A 16,254-nucleotide genomic window follows, 5' to 3' on the forward strand; every position below is an offset into this window, starting at 1 on the left:
AGGATTGTTCAAAAGCAGACCATTGGCTGGTTTGGGCCCATAGGCCACAGTCTACCAACTTTTGGTTTAGTAGAGGAAGCAAAATGAACAATGCTTTGATAGTATCGTTCATTGTACAAAGCTAAAAAATAGAAAGCCATTTGAATAATTAAGTATTCTTAATTTTAGTAAGTCTTATGACCAGATTCTTTTTGAGACTAGAAATTGATTGTTATCTCCCAGAGGTCCAGTGCTCTGTGTGGTGATGAGCAGCAACGGTGAGCAGTGTTACAGTGGTGGTACCGATGGACTGATCCAGGGCTGGAACACGACCAACCCCAACATCGACCCCTATGACTCCTATGGTATGTGAGTCTCCAAAGATATGAAAGAATAAAATGTTTTCTTTTGATACATTTTACATAGCATTAAAGGAGAAAATGAGATATTTTAAAAAATAAATTGATAAAAGAGAACTATATCTTTATTTTGTTCAAAAGAACTCCTCCTATATTTAAGAACCAATTTGATATATAATGTAAAAGAAAAAATGTATTCTTCCTGAGAAAACAGTTCCCAACACCCAAAGTCTTATAGACGGGAGCTGCTGGCTTGATTGACAGTTGTTTTCCTCATTTTAGGCATCTGAGCAGTACTTGATACATTATTGCTAATCTGTAATCATATTTCATCACTATCCTAATAAACAACTTTGAAGGAAAATGCATGTTGGCATCATCTTCTTGATCAATTATTGGACGGCATAGAGGCTAATGACTTTTCAAATCCATGGCACCAAAATATTTGAAAGGTCTTATAAATTCAGAAGCTCCAGGAGACACAAATCCTTATTATAATCTGTCACTAGCTATTACATAAAATTCCTTGTAAAAACTGGTTTAGGAATTGACTGTTTGGTGTTTTCTTAAATTCTAGAATGGTACAAAGTGTCATATTTACCATTAAACCATATTTTATTTTCATTATCACTTTAGATTAATTTTATCACCAAACCAAAGTAAAGATAAGAAATTCAATAAATAAAAAAAATTTCCAACATATTTTTAATAAGCATTTAACATATATTTTTGTGAGAGGTGAACCTCCTCTCTCTTCCCAGTTCTCTTGCTCATTTATGTGTTTTATGCTTTTCCTTCTTTATCTAACAGAGGATCGATCAGTTGTCCTCATTCTGTCCCAAGCCAACCCTTCTGCTTTTGCTCTTGACCCCATTGTCTCTTGTTTCCTTTGAGGCTGCGTGGTACCCTCCCCCACTCTCCACCCCAGGTCTCTCTGGCTCTCATCTTTAATCTCTTTGTTCTCTTCTCATCCCCTGAGCATATGAATAAATTAAGGTATCCCCCCATCCTGAGCAAGGGGAAGCCTTTTCTGGCTTTATTTCCCTCCCTGGCTTCTGTTTAGACTCTCTTTCCTTCACCATCTCTGTCTCCTTGATGTTGGAAAACACCGTCACTAGTTAATAATTCCATGTCCTTTCCCTGGGCACCACCTCCCTTTGTATTCCTGGTCACACCACTGAAGTATAACAAGATTTTCAGTCCTGATCCAAAGGGTATTTTACAGTCCTTGTTTTACTAGATGTATTGGCTCTCTGAAACTGTGGACCATTCCATCCTCTTTTAAATTTGTCCACTATTGGCTTTTTTTAAAATTATTATTATTGGCATTTTTGACATGTAACTCTGTGACAATTCCTGTTCCCTATCCTTCATAAGCTCCTTTTCTTTTTCTTATCTTAAATATTGGCATTTATCAAGGTCTAGGCCCTAACTCATTCTTTGCATTGTTCACATATTCTTTTTCAGATTGAATCAACTGCCACAATTTTATATGCTGTTGGCTCATAAGTCTCCTCTTTAAGCTTCAGACTGCCTTTAGAAGATGTTAAAGTGGCTGTCTCATTGTCCATAAATCCTCTCAAGTGCTGTATTTCTTCTCCCATATATTATTTTTAGTTGGTGGCTCTACAGAATTACCCAAATTAGAAACCTACAGATTATCCTTGATTCCTGTTTTACTATCCACACCTTACTTATTACTTAGTCTTTTTGATGTCATTCTTACATATTTTTTAAAATTTACTCCTGCTCTGTCCTTTTTGCCACTGCCCTGGCTTGGGTCTTCATCATCACTCTGTCTAATGAAACAGTCCCCTTGCCTTCATCTTGATTTTGTTTAGTCTGTTTTCTTTACAGTTACCTTATTGAGTAGGCACTTTACCCTGCTGTCCCTGGGAAACCCTTCCCTACTGCTTTTAGGATAATTAAGTACCTTAATATGTCATAGAAGTCTCACTATAAACTAGCCACTCTTCATCTCATCTACTTCCTGCCTCAAACTTCATACTCCAGTAATTCTTAGTTGCTTATCTCTCACATATCACACTATTGTTCCTTCTGTGATTTTGTAGGTGCTGCCTCTTTTACCAGGAACGACTCTTCTATTTGCCTGCCGACATCTGTACACTCTAGGTGTCATTCTCCCTAAGAAGCTTTCGCTCATCCCAGTTACTGTCCATGTAACTGGTTTCTATCACTATTACTGTACTTGTCACACTGTCTTGAGGACAAGGATGATATTGTGTCTTAATCATCTGTGTGGCCTGGCATATAGCATAGTGCCTAACACCAGTATGTCTTTAATAAGTACTTTAGGGTATAACTGAGAGAGGATATGGGACAGATAACAACAGTAACATTTTAAACTTAACCTCTGTGAGCCATCTTGAAGGTGAGGATTAATAGTTTGAAATTTGACTTTCATCATGAAATAGTGCTAAGTGACCCTCTCCCTGCCTCCCCCCTCTCCCTTCCTCCTCCCTCCCTCTCCCCCCTGCACATCATTCATGTCAGTTACTGCTGTTTGAGAATTTGGGGGTTTCTGTAGATCTCAGTTCATGTCCTTTATGTCAGAGGCCCGTTGCTCCCAGGAATAACCGTGGTACTGTGGGAGAAGTGGCCTGAAGGAGTGTACCCATAGTGCTCAAGGAGGTAGAGGAGGGAGGGATCTCTCTTCATGTTCTCAGGGAATGTGAGTGTGTTTTCTCTGAAGTAGTTAAATTCAGATGATTTATTTGTGTTAACATGCTCTTTAAAATATCTAGACAAATGGAAGAAAAAATGGAGGCAGAATGAAATGCCTAATTTTTAAAAATAGAAAAATGTGTACTTTGTAATTTCTAAATTTTAAACCCTATATTTGCATATTTCCAAGCCTATTTTTAATTACAGCATTTCAGAAAAAATTATAGACAGTAGGAAGCATATTTTATACTGTTATCATGTCCTTTTGTTTTCTCTGGACTCTAAGTACCTTTGTAAGTTGTCTTTCTCCTGACTTTGCCTTCTCGCTGTTCTCTGTAGACCCTTCTGTTCTAAGGGGCCCTCTGCTCGGCCACACCGACGCTGTCTGGGGTCTGGCTTACAGTGCAGCTCACCAGCGTTTGCTGTCCTGCTCAGCAGATGGCACTCTTCGTCTATGGAACACAACGGAGGTTGCTCCAGCCTTAAGTGTGTTTAATGATAATCAAGGTACATACTTTTAAAATTATTTCACTGAATCTTTTATAAAATTCTAAATTATCTATGTCTTATTATAAAAACAAACATGCAAATAAATAAATGATTCCATAAACTCTTACTGTTTAAATTTAATTTGAAGGGTTTTTGAAGTTGTAAAAATATATATATTTGAATTTTCAACTTACTAATATTATGTATAAGTTTTAAAAACATAGTATTTGGTGAAAGAACACATCTTTAAAAAATTTTTAGTTGAGATATAATCTGGTTTTTACTGTATATAAATTATAAGAATACATTTTAATGAGTTTGACAAATGCATAACTCTTGCATCAAGATATAGAACATTTCCTTTACCTCCATAAACTTTTTTTATGATCTTCCCAGTCCATCCCCTCTCCCCATTCCCACCCACAGGTACCCACTGTTGTGATTTCTTTCATCATAGATTAGTTTTGTCTATTCTGAAACTTCATATAAATGAAATCATAAAATGTGTACTCTTTTTGTGTCTGGCCTTTTACTCTCACGATAATATTTTTGTGATTCATCCATGTTGTAGTAAGTATAAATAATTTATTTATATTGTTTAGTAGTATTTTATTAAACCACAGTGTGTTTATTCATTTACTTCTTAATGGACATTTGGATTGTTTTCAGTTTTTGACTGTTTTGAACAAGCTGCTGTGAACATGCATATGTTTTTATTATAGGTGGGTAAAGACTTGGAGTAGAATTGTGTGTTTGACCTTATGTGAAATTGCCAGACTTTTTCCCAGAGTGGTTATGCCATGTTACACCACTGACAGCAATGTATGAGAATTCCAGTTGTTCTACATCCTTAGTTACTAACATTTGGTGTTGTCAGTCTATTTAATTTTAGCCATTCTGATGTATAGCAGTATTTCATTGTGATTTAATTTGCATTTCTTTGGTGGCTAATTCTTTTGAGCACTTTATTTGTGTGCTTATTGGCCATTAATATATCTTCTGTAATATACACATTTTTAAACTGTTTGCTTTAGATTTTGAACCAAATGGAAAAATCAGGTTATAGTCATATATATATATTCTATTTTTTATGTTTATAAATAAGCTTCAAGTTTTAACCAAGTTTTACCTATTATAGATGATAAATAAAAATACCTTCTTTATTCTTGAGCTGTGATAATGTGTGTCTAGGTTTTGATGAGTTGCCTGCATTTAATATTTGCATGATTACCAATAACAATTTGGAGCTTTACTTCTTAAATTCCATGTTTTTGATAAGTTAGAATTCCTACTAAGAGATGGGCTTTTAAAATGAAGAATTTCCAATGATGCCGCTCTAAGCTTCAGGTTGAGGTAGAAGCAGCAAAACTTGTAGTCCATACATGTTTTTCATTTATTTTTTGAATAAAGGCTTGCATTCCATTTATGTATTAGGTGAGTAATAGGTAGAAGATGTGCTGAACAGGTAAGAGTAACGAAATAGGCTAGGGCTAAAAGAAAAAAAAAGAAATAATCTCCATTGAATGGCAGTGAGCAAATTCTTATCCTAATGTCGAGCCTTATTTTTCCTCAAGGAAATCATGCTATTATTTGTTCTGCTATATTTTAAGCACATTGTTAAGAAGACCCTCTAATTAGCATTCTCTATGAATATGTTCTGACTTTTTTAGAATTTGGAATCCCTGCCTCTGTGGATCTAGTAAGCAGTGACCCGAGCCTTATGGTAGCATCATTCAGCAAAGGATATACAAGCATCTTTAACATGGAAACACAACAACGGATTCTCACTTTAGAATCCAATCTAGATACGAGTATGTATAATAGTCTTTTAAGTAGTCTTCATCACAGTGAAAGAGTTGACTCTGAAAAATGCTTGTCATTCTAAAGTCTTCAGCCTGCTAAATCACAGAACATAGTTGCTTAATTAGAAGGATATAATGACTTACAATTGATTTTAAGTCTTTGGGTTAAGGTTATGCACATTTATAACTATACTATTTGAAATAGCATTTGACCTATTTATTTCAAAGAGGAGTCAAGTTGATTTTATGCCAAATGATTAGTTTTCAATTTTGTTTGAAGAAAATATTTATTTGGAATATAAAATATTTTTCATTTCTCATAGTATTTTTTCAACCAACTTAACTTTATATTAATGATATAATTTGACACTGCTCCTTACTGATTAGAATATAGATTAAGTTGTGCCTCTCAAAATCCCAAATCTGAAGCTTCTTATTGGATACAGGAAACCAGGAGATAATTTCTCTGGTTGTGAAGAATATATTACAGAATTATTTTGTTTGGGGCTTTTTTAACCATTGTTTTCTATCTTTATTCTTAATCCAGACAATCACAGTTTAGGCTGCAGTTGCTAAACATAGGTAGCAGGTAGTACCTCTAGATTTATCAGAATAGTATTGCTCTGGCAGCTCTCATTTCCTAACATTAAAATTATGAACACAATTTCAGAATAAACTAACTAAAACACTAAAGTGACATCATTTACTTTTTCAGTCTCTTAGGAGAGTATTCAGTTCTCTTGTGTGTGAAGAAATAGTAGCTTTGACTAATTTGTGTTGTTTTTAATTTTTTCTTTTTAGCAGCCAACTCTTCCTGCCAAATAAATAGAGTCATTAGTCACCCCACTCTTCCCATCAGCATCACTGCTCATGAAGACAGGCACATCAAATTCTATGATAACAATACAGGTAAGAATGTATTAAAAATTGATTATATATTAAAGCAAAAAAGAAAGTCTTCACTCTGTGTAGGCTGATTTTGGTATCTGTCCATGACTTTATCATCAGGGAATAGGCACTGAAATATGGGTACTCTCCCAGCTCAATTCCTGATCATTTCATTTAGATCTGCTGAGAACTACTTATTGTGATAGCATATAGAATTATCTTAGTTTATTTAATATTAAGTACATGCTATGTTTTTGCCCTGGAGTCAAGGTTATCAGTAGGAGCATAATGAAAATTTTATTCAAATACCAATAAAAATGATCTCTTACTGTGAATATACTGAGAGAAAGTATAAGTAGAGGCATCTATGATCACTATATTTTGTTTGAAATTATTCGTTTTTGAATAGCCTTAGTGTTCAGATGGAAAATCCCTGAGTCATTGGTTATATTTTATTCATTTTCACATAGACTAATCTTTTCTGCATTATAATACTGACTATTTGGTCCTCATTGATTTGAATTGGGCCTTTTCCATTTTTTATTGAATTACATTTCACTAGTCTAAAGGAAATTCATGAAGAGTTCTGCTGGGAGAAAACACTGTGTTATCAGCCATATTTACCTGAGCGTCCGCTATTGGGTTTGTAAATACGTTGACTTCTGCTGACTTTGCTTAGCTGTGCGTGATGAGTAATTTAATGTTCTCAAACTCTAGAATATATTGTCTCCACCAAAATTATGGCCAGTTTTCTCTCTGTTCCTTTATCTTTGTATCAGTCTCTTCTTCTGTTCCCACAATCCATATAATTTGCTTGTAGCTAAAGGATGCAAAGTAGGTGGTTAATGTCTGAGTTCTAGTTGATGCACATGGCTTAAAGGGATATCTGTTTACAAATTACTGACTTTTATATTGTGATTTGAAAGACAAAAATATAATCTGGAATTTGAGCTTTTGTTTCTCATCAGTAGCATGGCCAGAGTAGGGAGGGCGGTCTGTTCTAAGTGATGAAAAAAAGCTATTGATGCAGTAAGTACACAGAGATGGGTGACTGAAGAAACCAGTATAACGTAGTAACTGGCATATATTTGTGGAAAGCTATTAATAAAGAATAACAATCTCTTTTTCCAAAGGCAAACTCATCCACTCCATGGTAGCCCACCTAGAAGCCGTTACAAGTTTAGCGGTTGATCCTAATGGCCTGTACTTGATGTCTGGCAGTAAGTACATCAGCTATGGATAATTTGTTTATTCTTATCATTTTCATGTTAATGTAGTTTTTTTAAAATGAATCAATTAATTAATTAATTTTTTTTATAGGTCATGACTGTTCAATACGTTTATGGAACCTAGAAAGTAAGACATGTATCCAAGAGTTCACAGCTCATCGGAAAAAGTTTGAAGAATCAATTCATGATGTAGCTTTCCACCCATCCAAATGCTATATAGCCAGTGCTGGGGCTGACGCACTGGCTAAAGTCTTTGTATGATAGAATCCATCTTCTTCACCTTCTATCTCTTTATAAATAACCAACTGCACAAAAGAGATACAGAAGACCAGGGAAAGAATCAACGCATTCTGTCCTTTTGTTCTGCTGAAGGAGCACAGAGAACATTTGTAAAGTATAGTTTTACAATTCGTATATACTGTTTTCTAAAACTAAGGTTTGTTCAGGTTGCTGCAAGCTCAGCTGAATCTGGAGCCTGAAAACTGTTTGTTTCAGATTTTCCCCAAAATAGGAACTTTTATTTCTGGAGTAGTTCTAATTCGCTAGGCAGGCCTGAGCGAACATAGGTTTAGCTTGTCCCCTGTTGAGTAAATAGGGCACGTTATAAAGGATAACAAAAAGCTCCATGGCTGGGAATGAGTAGAGGAAGAGCGGAAATTTAGACCTAGTTCTCCCCTGAGAAGTCTTGTTAAACACATTAGGTAGTCAAAACAGTAATCTATACCATATCTGCTGTACTAATCCCTATGAGCATAATGACCAGGCAGTGTTAAAATGAGTTTTTAATCTAGCTCTCCTTTCAGCTGTTCACATACAGCACCTGGCAAAGCATTTTACCTATTAGGGGGGAAAAAAGAAATGCAATAATATGTCAAATATATTATTATTCAGAAATGCTAAACAGATACTCAGTTTGTAAGCACATTTCTGTATTGTATTACATTTTTGAAAGTGGATTTGGTACCATTCTAAAATTTAGTTGTCAAAAATACTTACCATTGTGAAGAGTAGTTGATAGAGTCTGCTTTTACTAAAGGATTTAACTTAATTCTGTTTATTTTTAAGGGCAAGCAGGGCATATAATAATTTCTCTTAATTTTAAAACTCACTTTATTCACATGGTATTTATAGTATCAGAGTGATTATTTCATATAGATAAAATCTTAACTTTTCAGTGGTTGAAAAGATGGTGGTTATTTGCAAGTACTCATTTATCAAAACCCACATAACCACACTTCAGATGATCTCTGCTCTTTCTTCTTTGTCTCTCATATTCAAATTATCTGACACTTACCGAAAAAATACTTCATAATTATGTTTTAACAGTCCAAAGGGTATGGTTAATCTCAGCTGCTTTTGCAGACATACTAAATAAAGCAAATGTTTTTTACCTCAGAAGTCCTCCATTAGCATCTCCAATAAGAACCTCTTGAAAATCTGGATGGAAGGGTTCAGTGTATAATGTTGGGTAAATAGTTCTCTCTCTCTTTTCCTCTCCCTACCCTTCCTCCATTGTTTAATTTAAAACACAACATGTTTAATGGCCAGTAAATCAATATTGTTTCTGGGGGAAACCATATATTAAAGGACCAGGGGTCCCTGAGCTCCTTGCCTTTGACCAACATGTGGTCAGCTCTTGGGAGTCCCATGACCCACTCTCTGAACCTGGTATTCAGACCTCATCCCTGCAACTCTTGCCTCTCCTCACACACTCTTGTTCATTCAGAATGTCAGAGACCAAGCTAGAAATTAGAAATAAATTACTAATGTCCACCTGTTCAGTAAAATGTATATGTCGTAGGCTCTCAGACTTTACAAAATCCATATCCATAAATATCTTAACCTTTTATACAATTCCTACATTCCTGTCCCCACATATTCCATTGTCATAACATTTGCACTTCTAATGATATTTCTCCTTGAAGAAGTATCCTGGTGTTAATGTGGATAACTAACTGTTATTTCTTTAAAATTACTACTTGTCTGCTTCTAGAAATCTGCAATATACAGGCAAATTTTCTTTAAAGTTAAGGGCCTGTTGCTAAATGCTTGGTTGATATACAATATGCTTTAATATTTTGACACAGCTACCTTGTCATTTCATCTGAGCTTTGGTTAACAGTGGGCTCAAGGAACTCTTGTATAATCAAATGAATTGACCTGGACATGAGCTACCACATCATAGCTGAGCTATATACCAGGTGAATGTTTATATTCCCACGCAGAAATGGAATTTCACATTGTGTTTGTGGAATTCCTCTTTTGGTTCTTCACGAAGTAAAGTAATGCTGTTGCTAACCTGACATTTGTAGAAAGATACTGGAAAATTCTAGCCAGATGCCCACCCTTTTTGTATTTATGATGGACAACTACAAAGCTATTGTTCTGCCAGTTATTGCTTTAATTACCTTCCATGGTCTTCAGTACCTTCTTTACTTATGCCACTGAAATTCTCAAAACCAAGACTTTTCTCTTCACCTGCATTTTATAACTCACAGCTGAATTTTTTCTGATAGTGAGTGGAAAATAACCACGAGATAATGTAAACAGTAGTGTAAGTGATGGAACTGTTGAAAGTTCCTTAGGAAGCCAATGCTGTGCCACTGGAGAGTGTACACAGAAACAGATTCCTCTCTACTAGCGCTGTGTGATGTCAGCCTAGAATTGAGTCAAAGTGTCTTCCAGCCAGATAGAAGCATATTCATGTGTCTGATTTTCCCCTCAGCCCATCAGAAAGGTGAACAAAATGAAAAAAATCAAATTCAAACAGTCATTGACATGCTTTCATAGGGCTTAGTTTGTAAATATTTTGGATGAAATGTATTGGAATAGTATGAAAATCATCAGAATATGTGGGTTCCTGCCTTATTTTCCTATGCTGTGGGTACATCTGTGGGAGCTTGCAGCACCCTTCTCTAAACTCAGCTGTCATTTGGAGCTCATTTGCTACTCAAACCATAGATAGATATTTAACATGAGTGATATAATGACCTTCAGTATTTTTCTATTGAACAAGTTTATCAATTTTTGCCATTAAACAGATAATTAGTTATGCAAAGTATTTAGCTTTTATAATCATTTTAGTTATGACTAAAGGGGGAGAAATTGAGCTGCATCGTTGATAATGAACTTTGTGAGAAATTTTGTTTATTTGACTCATTCCTTCAGTATTCTTGCTACACATTTTTTGGAGATGATTTATTTGAAAATGTCTAAAATGTATGTATATTTTATAAATATATATTATATATATTGTGGGAATATATATAATATATATATAGACTATATATATATACATATATATATATATAAAACCATAGGTGCATTTTACTGTTTTGTATTTTCATTTTTGGAGGTGGTGTACACAGCAGGTAATGATGAGAATGATGAGTGTTGTGCTGTTTGCTTTTGCAGTATAATATATAGTTCTAAATGTTTAAATTACTGTAAATACTATATTCATTATAGGCTAGCATGCTTGTTTTAAAGATTGTTGTTCTAGTTTATTAAAATCTGAATGTAAGAAAACTTGGCTATTTAAATGTGAATTGAAAAATATTCCATTCTCAGTACTGAACTATTTCCATTGAACATTCAGGATTTTTAACAAAACAGATATCAAGAAGGCAATAGCTAGAGAATGAGAGGTGCCTTTTAAAAAAAAATACAAATGCAGCCTTACAGTGAGGATGAGGATTGAGTTTTGGGGGGAAAGGGGAAGAGTGAGAAAGTGTGTGTGTGTGTGTGTGTGTGTGTGTGTGTCGTGTTGTCGGCGCGCTCACATGCGTGAGCCAATCTGTGAAGGTCCTGATTTGTGACCATCAATGTCTTTTTAATGTATCTGCTCAACTTCTAGGACTTCAGGGGACATTTCATGTGCTGTCTTTGTGCTCTTCTGAGTACCATTTATCCTTCCAAGAATTTGGAATGTGAATTCCTAAAAATTTCAGAAGAGAAGAAAATAACTCTTATTTAATTATAGTCAAGTTCAGGTAAAAGGATAAGTTACTGGTTCACCAAAATTATGGGATCTCATTAATGTTGGCTAAGTAAATGTAATTTTTAAAGGTCACCTTTTTTAGTACTTCATGTATTTCCCCTTACACAAGAGCATGTCATGAAATTCTTATGTAATGACGAGATTCAACTAGTAAAAATTATTTTTAGATTAAACACTTTGAACTAGTTAAAATTCCACCTAAGAATAGTATTTAGATGGCATCTGTCATATCTACCTCTGTCATTGCTGCCATTTTAACTAAAGCAAATCTTTATGACATATGAAATGATGGCTGGGTACAACTGAAAAAGCTGTGTTGGTGCTTTTCTCAGGCTTTGTCATTTAAGTTATATTGAACTAAGATGTCACAAATCAGATTGAAAGACTTAGTTTTAATTTTGGTTTTCTTTTGAAAGAACTGCTTAAATTTTATCATCAATGTTGATAGTGAGTCTAGATAGCTAATCTCTGGTTAGTGTGTATGTCTGTGTGATGTTTTCAACCAAGAGCCAAACTGGAGAGAGAGAGAGAGAGAGAGAAGAGAGAGAAGAGAGAGAGAGAGAGAGGAGAGAGATATCTAAGTATAATTTTTTTCAGCTTTCTTTGTTCTTTGAAAGCTATTTCAAAGCTATTAAGTACATGATCATTAATTTTATTTACTTAGCAGTTGCCTCCATTACTATGTTACTCATTTAATTATTTATATCATTGCAGATCTTTAGTGTTTGACACTGGGATTCAGGTTGTACAAAAGTAGTTGCTGACATAAATTATATGTATATTTTGTGAAATATATCAATTCCCAAAGTTGGTTTTAGGGGAAGGTCCCAAAGACTTAACAGCTGTGTTTAAAACCAGAAGACAGGTCATTGGTAAATGACTAGTAATTTTCACTTCTGTCACTGAAGGCTTTTTAATTGGCCATATTCATTATCCAACTGGGTCTCCATGTCAGTGTAAGGGACAGAAGGTTGACAAAGTATTTAACAAATTACATCACTTTTTTTAATACTTAAAAATGCAAATATTAGGCCAAACATAGATCCCTAGTCCCCATTTACTTATCCTAGCAGTATTACTGAAGGTAGTGCTTAGGGGCCAGCATTTTCTGGATCTTTGCTAATCAAGCTTTGACTTGATTTAATTTGACCACATGCTTGTCATCCCTCTAATGCAAATTAGAAAGTTGACTTTATTAACTGTAATGTCTGCCTGGGTTTTTAACAGGCTGTGAACCAGTGAGTGCCTTGTTTATGTAGAATGGTTTTTTTCCCCCTGGTTGTTTGCTAGCTCCTCTCTGAAAATGTCTCAGAGAACGGTATTTTAGTTGACTTGTAGAGAGCTGCTAAGTTTGGTGTTATCAGCGATCAGAAAGTCTTCAGTGTATCACATACCTCCCTCCCGACTTTCTTCTCATTGTTTGGCGAAGTTTGCCTCTTGTGAAAAACTAATACCCCCCCCCCCCCTCCCCGCAACACACACACACACACACACACACACACACCTTCTCCACACACTTTTTTCCAATCCAGATTAAGAGTTATCCCCTACATCCATCCCAACTATATGATCTAATATCTGTTTTTAGGAGGAACCACTTCTTTGTAATCTTGAAGTTTATTGGTTATTTTATGTTTCCTCAACTACAGTTTACTAGAGCTGACCTCGGGGCATCATCAGTTCAGATTCCTAAGTCACTCCTTTTCTCCACACCCTACACCCCTCAACTGGTGAGCCCTGGGACAAATTGTTTGATCTTCAGGTATTTTAAAAATTAGTTATAATATCAATTAATGTAAATTAATCCAAATGCTAATTTTTGTGGTGCAAGAAGTTTCTTTTGTAAATTCAGGGTATAGATAAGCTAATTGAGATATCCTTTTCTGGTGGCTCTAAGTGTATTATTGTTTTTAAATAAAGTGTACAAATATAGATAATGTGCTATAGGTGTCATGAATTGAAATAATTGTCAGATTTGAAATATAATGGATTTGCAGTTAAAATACTTTAATACAACCTGATTTTGTTATTTTGGGGTGGTAGATGAGGGGTACAGAGAAATAAAAGGTTATTAGACAAAGTAGACATGAACCCAAAATAATGAACCAACCTTAATTATTAATTGTGAGTACGGTGGAGAAGTTTATTATTATAGAGAGTTTGGACCTTAGGAAAACCAGTAAAATTAAAATACCCCATAAGATTGGATCATTGGTACTTTTTAGGGCCGCAGGTTTATTTTTTTCAAGTGTTTAGTTACATAATTTTTAAAAATTATACATATAAATATATATAAATTTCATGTGTTTTTATTTTTTCCTTGTTTGGCTACTTATCACACAAGCATTAGCCTTGTCCTTTCTCTTGTGCCTTCATATCAACATTATTTTTCAAGGGCTTTGCCTGCCCAGAACTCACAATCTCTTTGTTCCAATCTGGAGTCACAATACTATATGGAAGAGATACTGTATCCTTCTGATGTCCTTGAAACTATCCACTGTTTTTTGATGTTTTCTATGCAGCTGTAGTAATGAGTATTAAATCCTTTTGTATGTACACATTTTTTCAGTAGTGTCAGAAATGTCCCCCCTTTTTTTTCCTTTCGTTCCTTTTTTTTAAAAATATATTTTATTGATTTTTTTTTTTTTTTACTTTAATATATTTTATTGATTTTTTTACAGAGAGGAAGGGATTGATCAGCTGCCTCCTGCACAACCCCTACTGGGGATGTGCCTGCAACCAAGGTACATGCCCTTGACCGGAATCGAACCTGGGACCTTTCAGTCCACAGGCCAGTGCTCTATCTACTGAGCCAAACCGGTTAGGGCCCTTTCATTTCTTTTAATGAACATGATTTGCTTAGAGTTATTTTCGAGTGATCTAGTTCAGAAGGTCAAGTTTTTCACCGACTGATGGACCCCTGGGATCAGCCCAGGTTCAGAGTAATATTCTGACTTGCATTGGGTTTTCCAAGACCAGCACTGAGGTTTTGCAGGGTCCCAGAGTTGTCATGGCACTTGGGGTATTCCCTAGGAATACCTGGAAGCCTGGCAGCAGGCCTTCCACCATCACTATAACCATGAAGCATCCCTCCACTTGTTACTCCTCAGTTACACTTTGTTTACATTGATTGGGACACTCCAATTCTATGGAGGAGCACTCACATACAACTCTGAAAATTTGAGTCAGTATTTTCTGGAATGCAAAATACTTAGTATATTTTGTATACTTTCAAAGTCAAACAGAATCCAAAATCCATCAAATGAAAAAATGACTCACTTTGAATTTCACTTAGATCCTGCAAAATCCTAACCCCTATCTTATTCCTAGTTGTTATTAGACTAAAGGTAATGGTCAGACTTGAAGATGGATCTATTTGGGTGAACAAAATTTGCCATATTCTTACTAATAAGAAGGGGCTGTTTCATAGAAAATTCTCTTGTCCTTGGTAATTTAGCACCTCACCTTACATGAAGACTGTCCAGATGCTAGCACCACATTTACTTTTCCTGTGTGCCTCTTTAAAGAGACAATTAATCCAGTGATGTGAAGGGGAGCCCACAGTAAAACATCTGTTAAATAGCGCTTGGAGTACTAGAGTTAGTATTTATTAATTCATGTGCCGAAGTTCTTCATGCCCTCATAAGATCCAATGCATGTACCAGGTTTCCAATCTATGACCTCAAACCAAAGAATTTTAATTACCTCATATAATAGCAATATCATATTAAGGGTAATGGTAAGGAAACCCATCACCCATAAATGAGAATTTTCAAACTGAAAAACTTCCTTTAATTAAAAACTGCACAGAAAGCAAAATGTAATGCTAAGCATGAGCTGTAAAAATACTTGTGGTTTGTATAGGACTAGATGACTGGTGCACAAATTCGTGCACAGGTGGGGTCCCTCAGCCTCCAGCTATCAGGGCTCATCTCGCACAGTTCTGATTGGGCCGGGGGCATTGGCCGCCCCGAGCATGGCCGATCGGGCCTCTGACCGTGGGAGGTTGGCTGTGGGAGCACAGTGACCACGAGGGGGCAGCTCCTGCATTAAGCATCTGCTCCATGGTGGTCAGCGTGTCATCTTAGCAATGGGTCGTTTGGTCGACCGGTCCTGACGGTCACTTAGGCTTTTATCTATATAGATGTACTGCAATGTTGAAGTATGCTAACGTTCAATTCTTTATGGGAAGGGCACCAAGGCAGAAATATTTCATTAAAAAGATGAGTTTACCATAGAGCAAAAGAAATATCATAGAAACAGTTTACTTGGGCGCTGGATAAGTTGGGTGAGGGTGTGGGGAAAGAAGTACCACACCAAGAAGGAAGAGTCCATCCCTCACTGTCTCCCTTTCTCTTTACATGGCCTGAAAAGCTGACCTCTGAGGTCCTGTGACCTCTAAAAGTGAATGGATCCAATTCTGATTTGTCATTGGTCCTTGTAATCTAAAGGTTTTTAGGAAATGCCTCGGAGCCCTTCCTCCCTCCCCCTCTCCCCCAACTCCCTCCCCCCCCCAAAGTGTCAGACAACATAGCTTTTATTCTTTTTTAGGAAGCTATATTAACAGGCCCAGGTATGCTGTGTCATGTGCATGTCTGAATGAGGACTAGACATGTGAGAAATGTCCTCATGTGGCCAAGTGATAATCTCATGAAAAGACACAAGAATCAGTCCTGTTTTTAATGATTTTGACTGTTTTGAAAGTATTTAAAGTATATATTTACATCTTTTTCTACAGACTTTTGAGCCTAGATATTTCAGAATAGCCTTTTAATGGCATAATTTCATTCAAGGTATATTTTAGAAACAGACCTCAATGGTCT

At 35.7% G+C, this 16,254-nt stretch overlaps 1 protein-coding gene across 1 annotated transcript in view; it reads left to right on the forward strand.

Moving 5' to 3' along the window:
• STRN (striatin) overlaps nt 1–13,372 on the forward strand; it is a 78,410-nt gene extending 65,038 nt beyond the window's left edge. Inside the window, exons 13-18 of the mRNA XM_023747804.1 lie at nt 223–344; nt 3,363–3,530; nt 5,183–5,323; nt 6,116–6,223; nt 7,336–7,422; nt 7,523–13,372. Coding sequence (XP_023603572.1) covers nt 223–344; nt 3,363–3,530; nt 5,183–5,323; nt 6,116–6,223; nt 7,336–7,422; nt 7,523–7,692 — 796 coding nt within the window. The 3' untranslated portion in view covers nt 7,693–13,372. The remainder of the gene's footprint in view (nt 1–222; nt 345–3,362; nt 3,531–5,182; nt 5,324–6,115; nt 6,224–7,335; nt 7,423–7,522) is intronic.
• Nucleotides 13,373–16,254: the final 2,882 nt, after the last annotated feature.

Source organism: Myotis lucifugus, unplaced genomic scaffold (assembly GCF_000147115.1).
Source record: "Myotis lucifugus unplaced genomic scaffold, Myoluc2.0 scaffold_6, whole genome shotgun sequence".
NCBI classification, from domain to species: Eukaryota; Metazoa; Chordata; class Mammalia; order Chiroptera; family Vespertilionidae; genus Myotis; species Myotis lucifugus.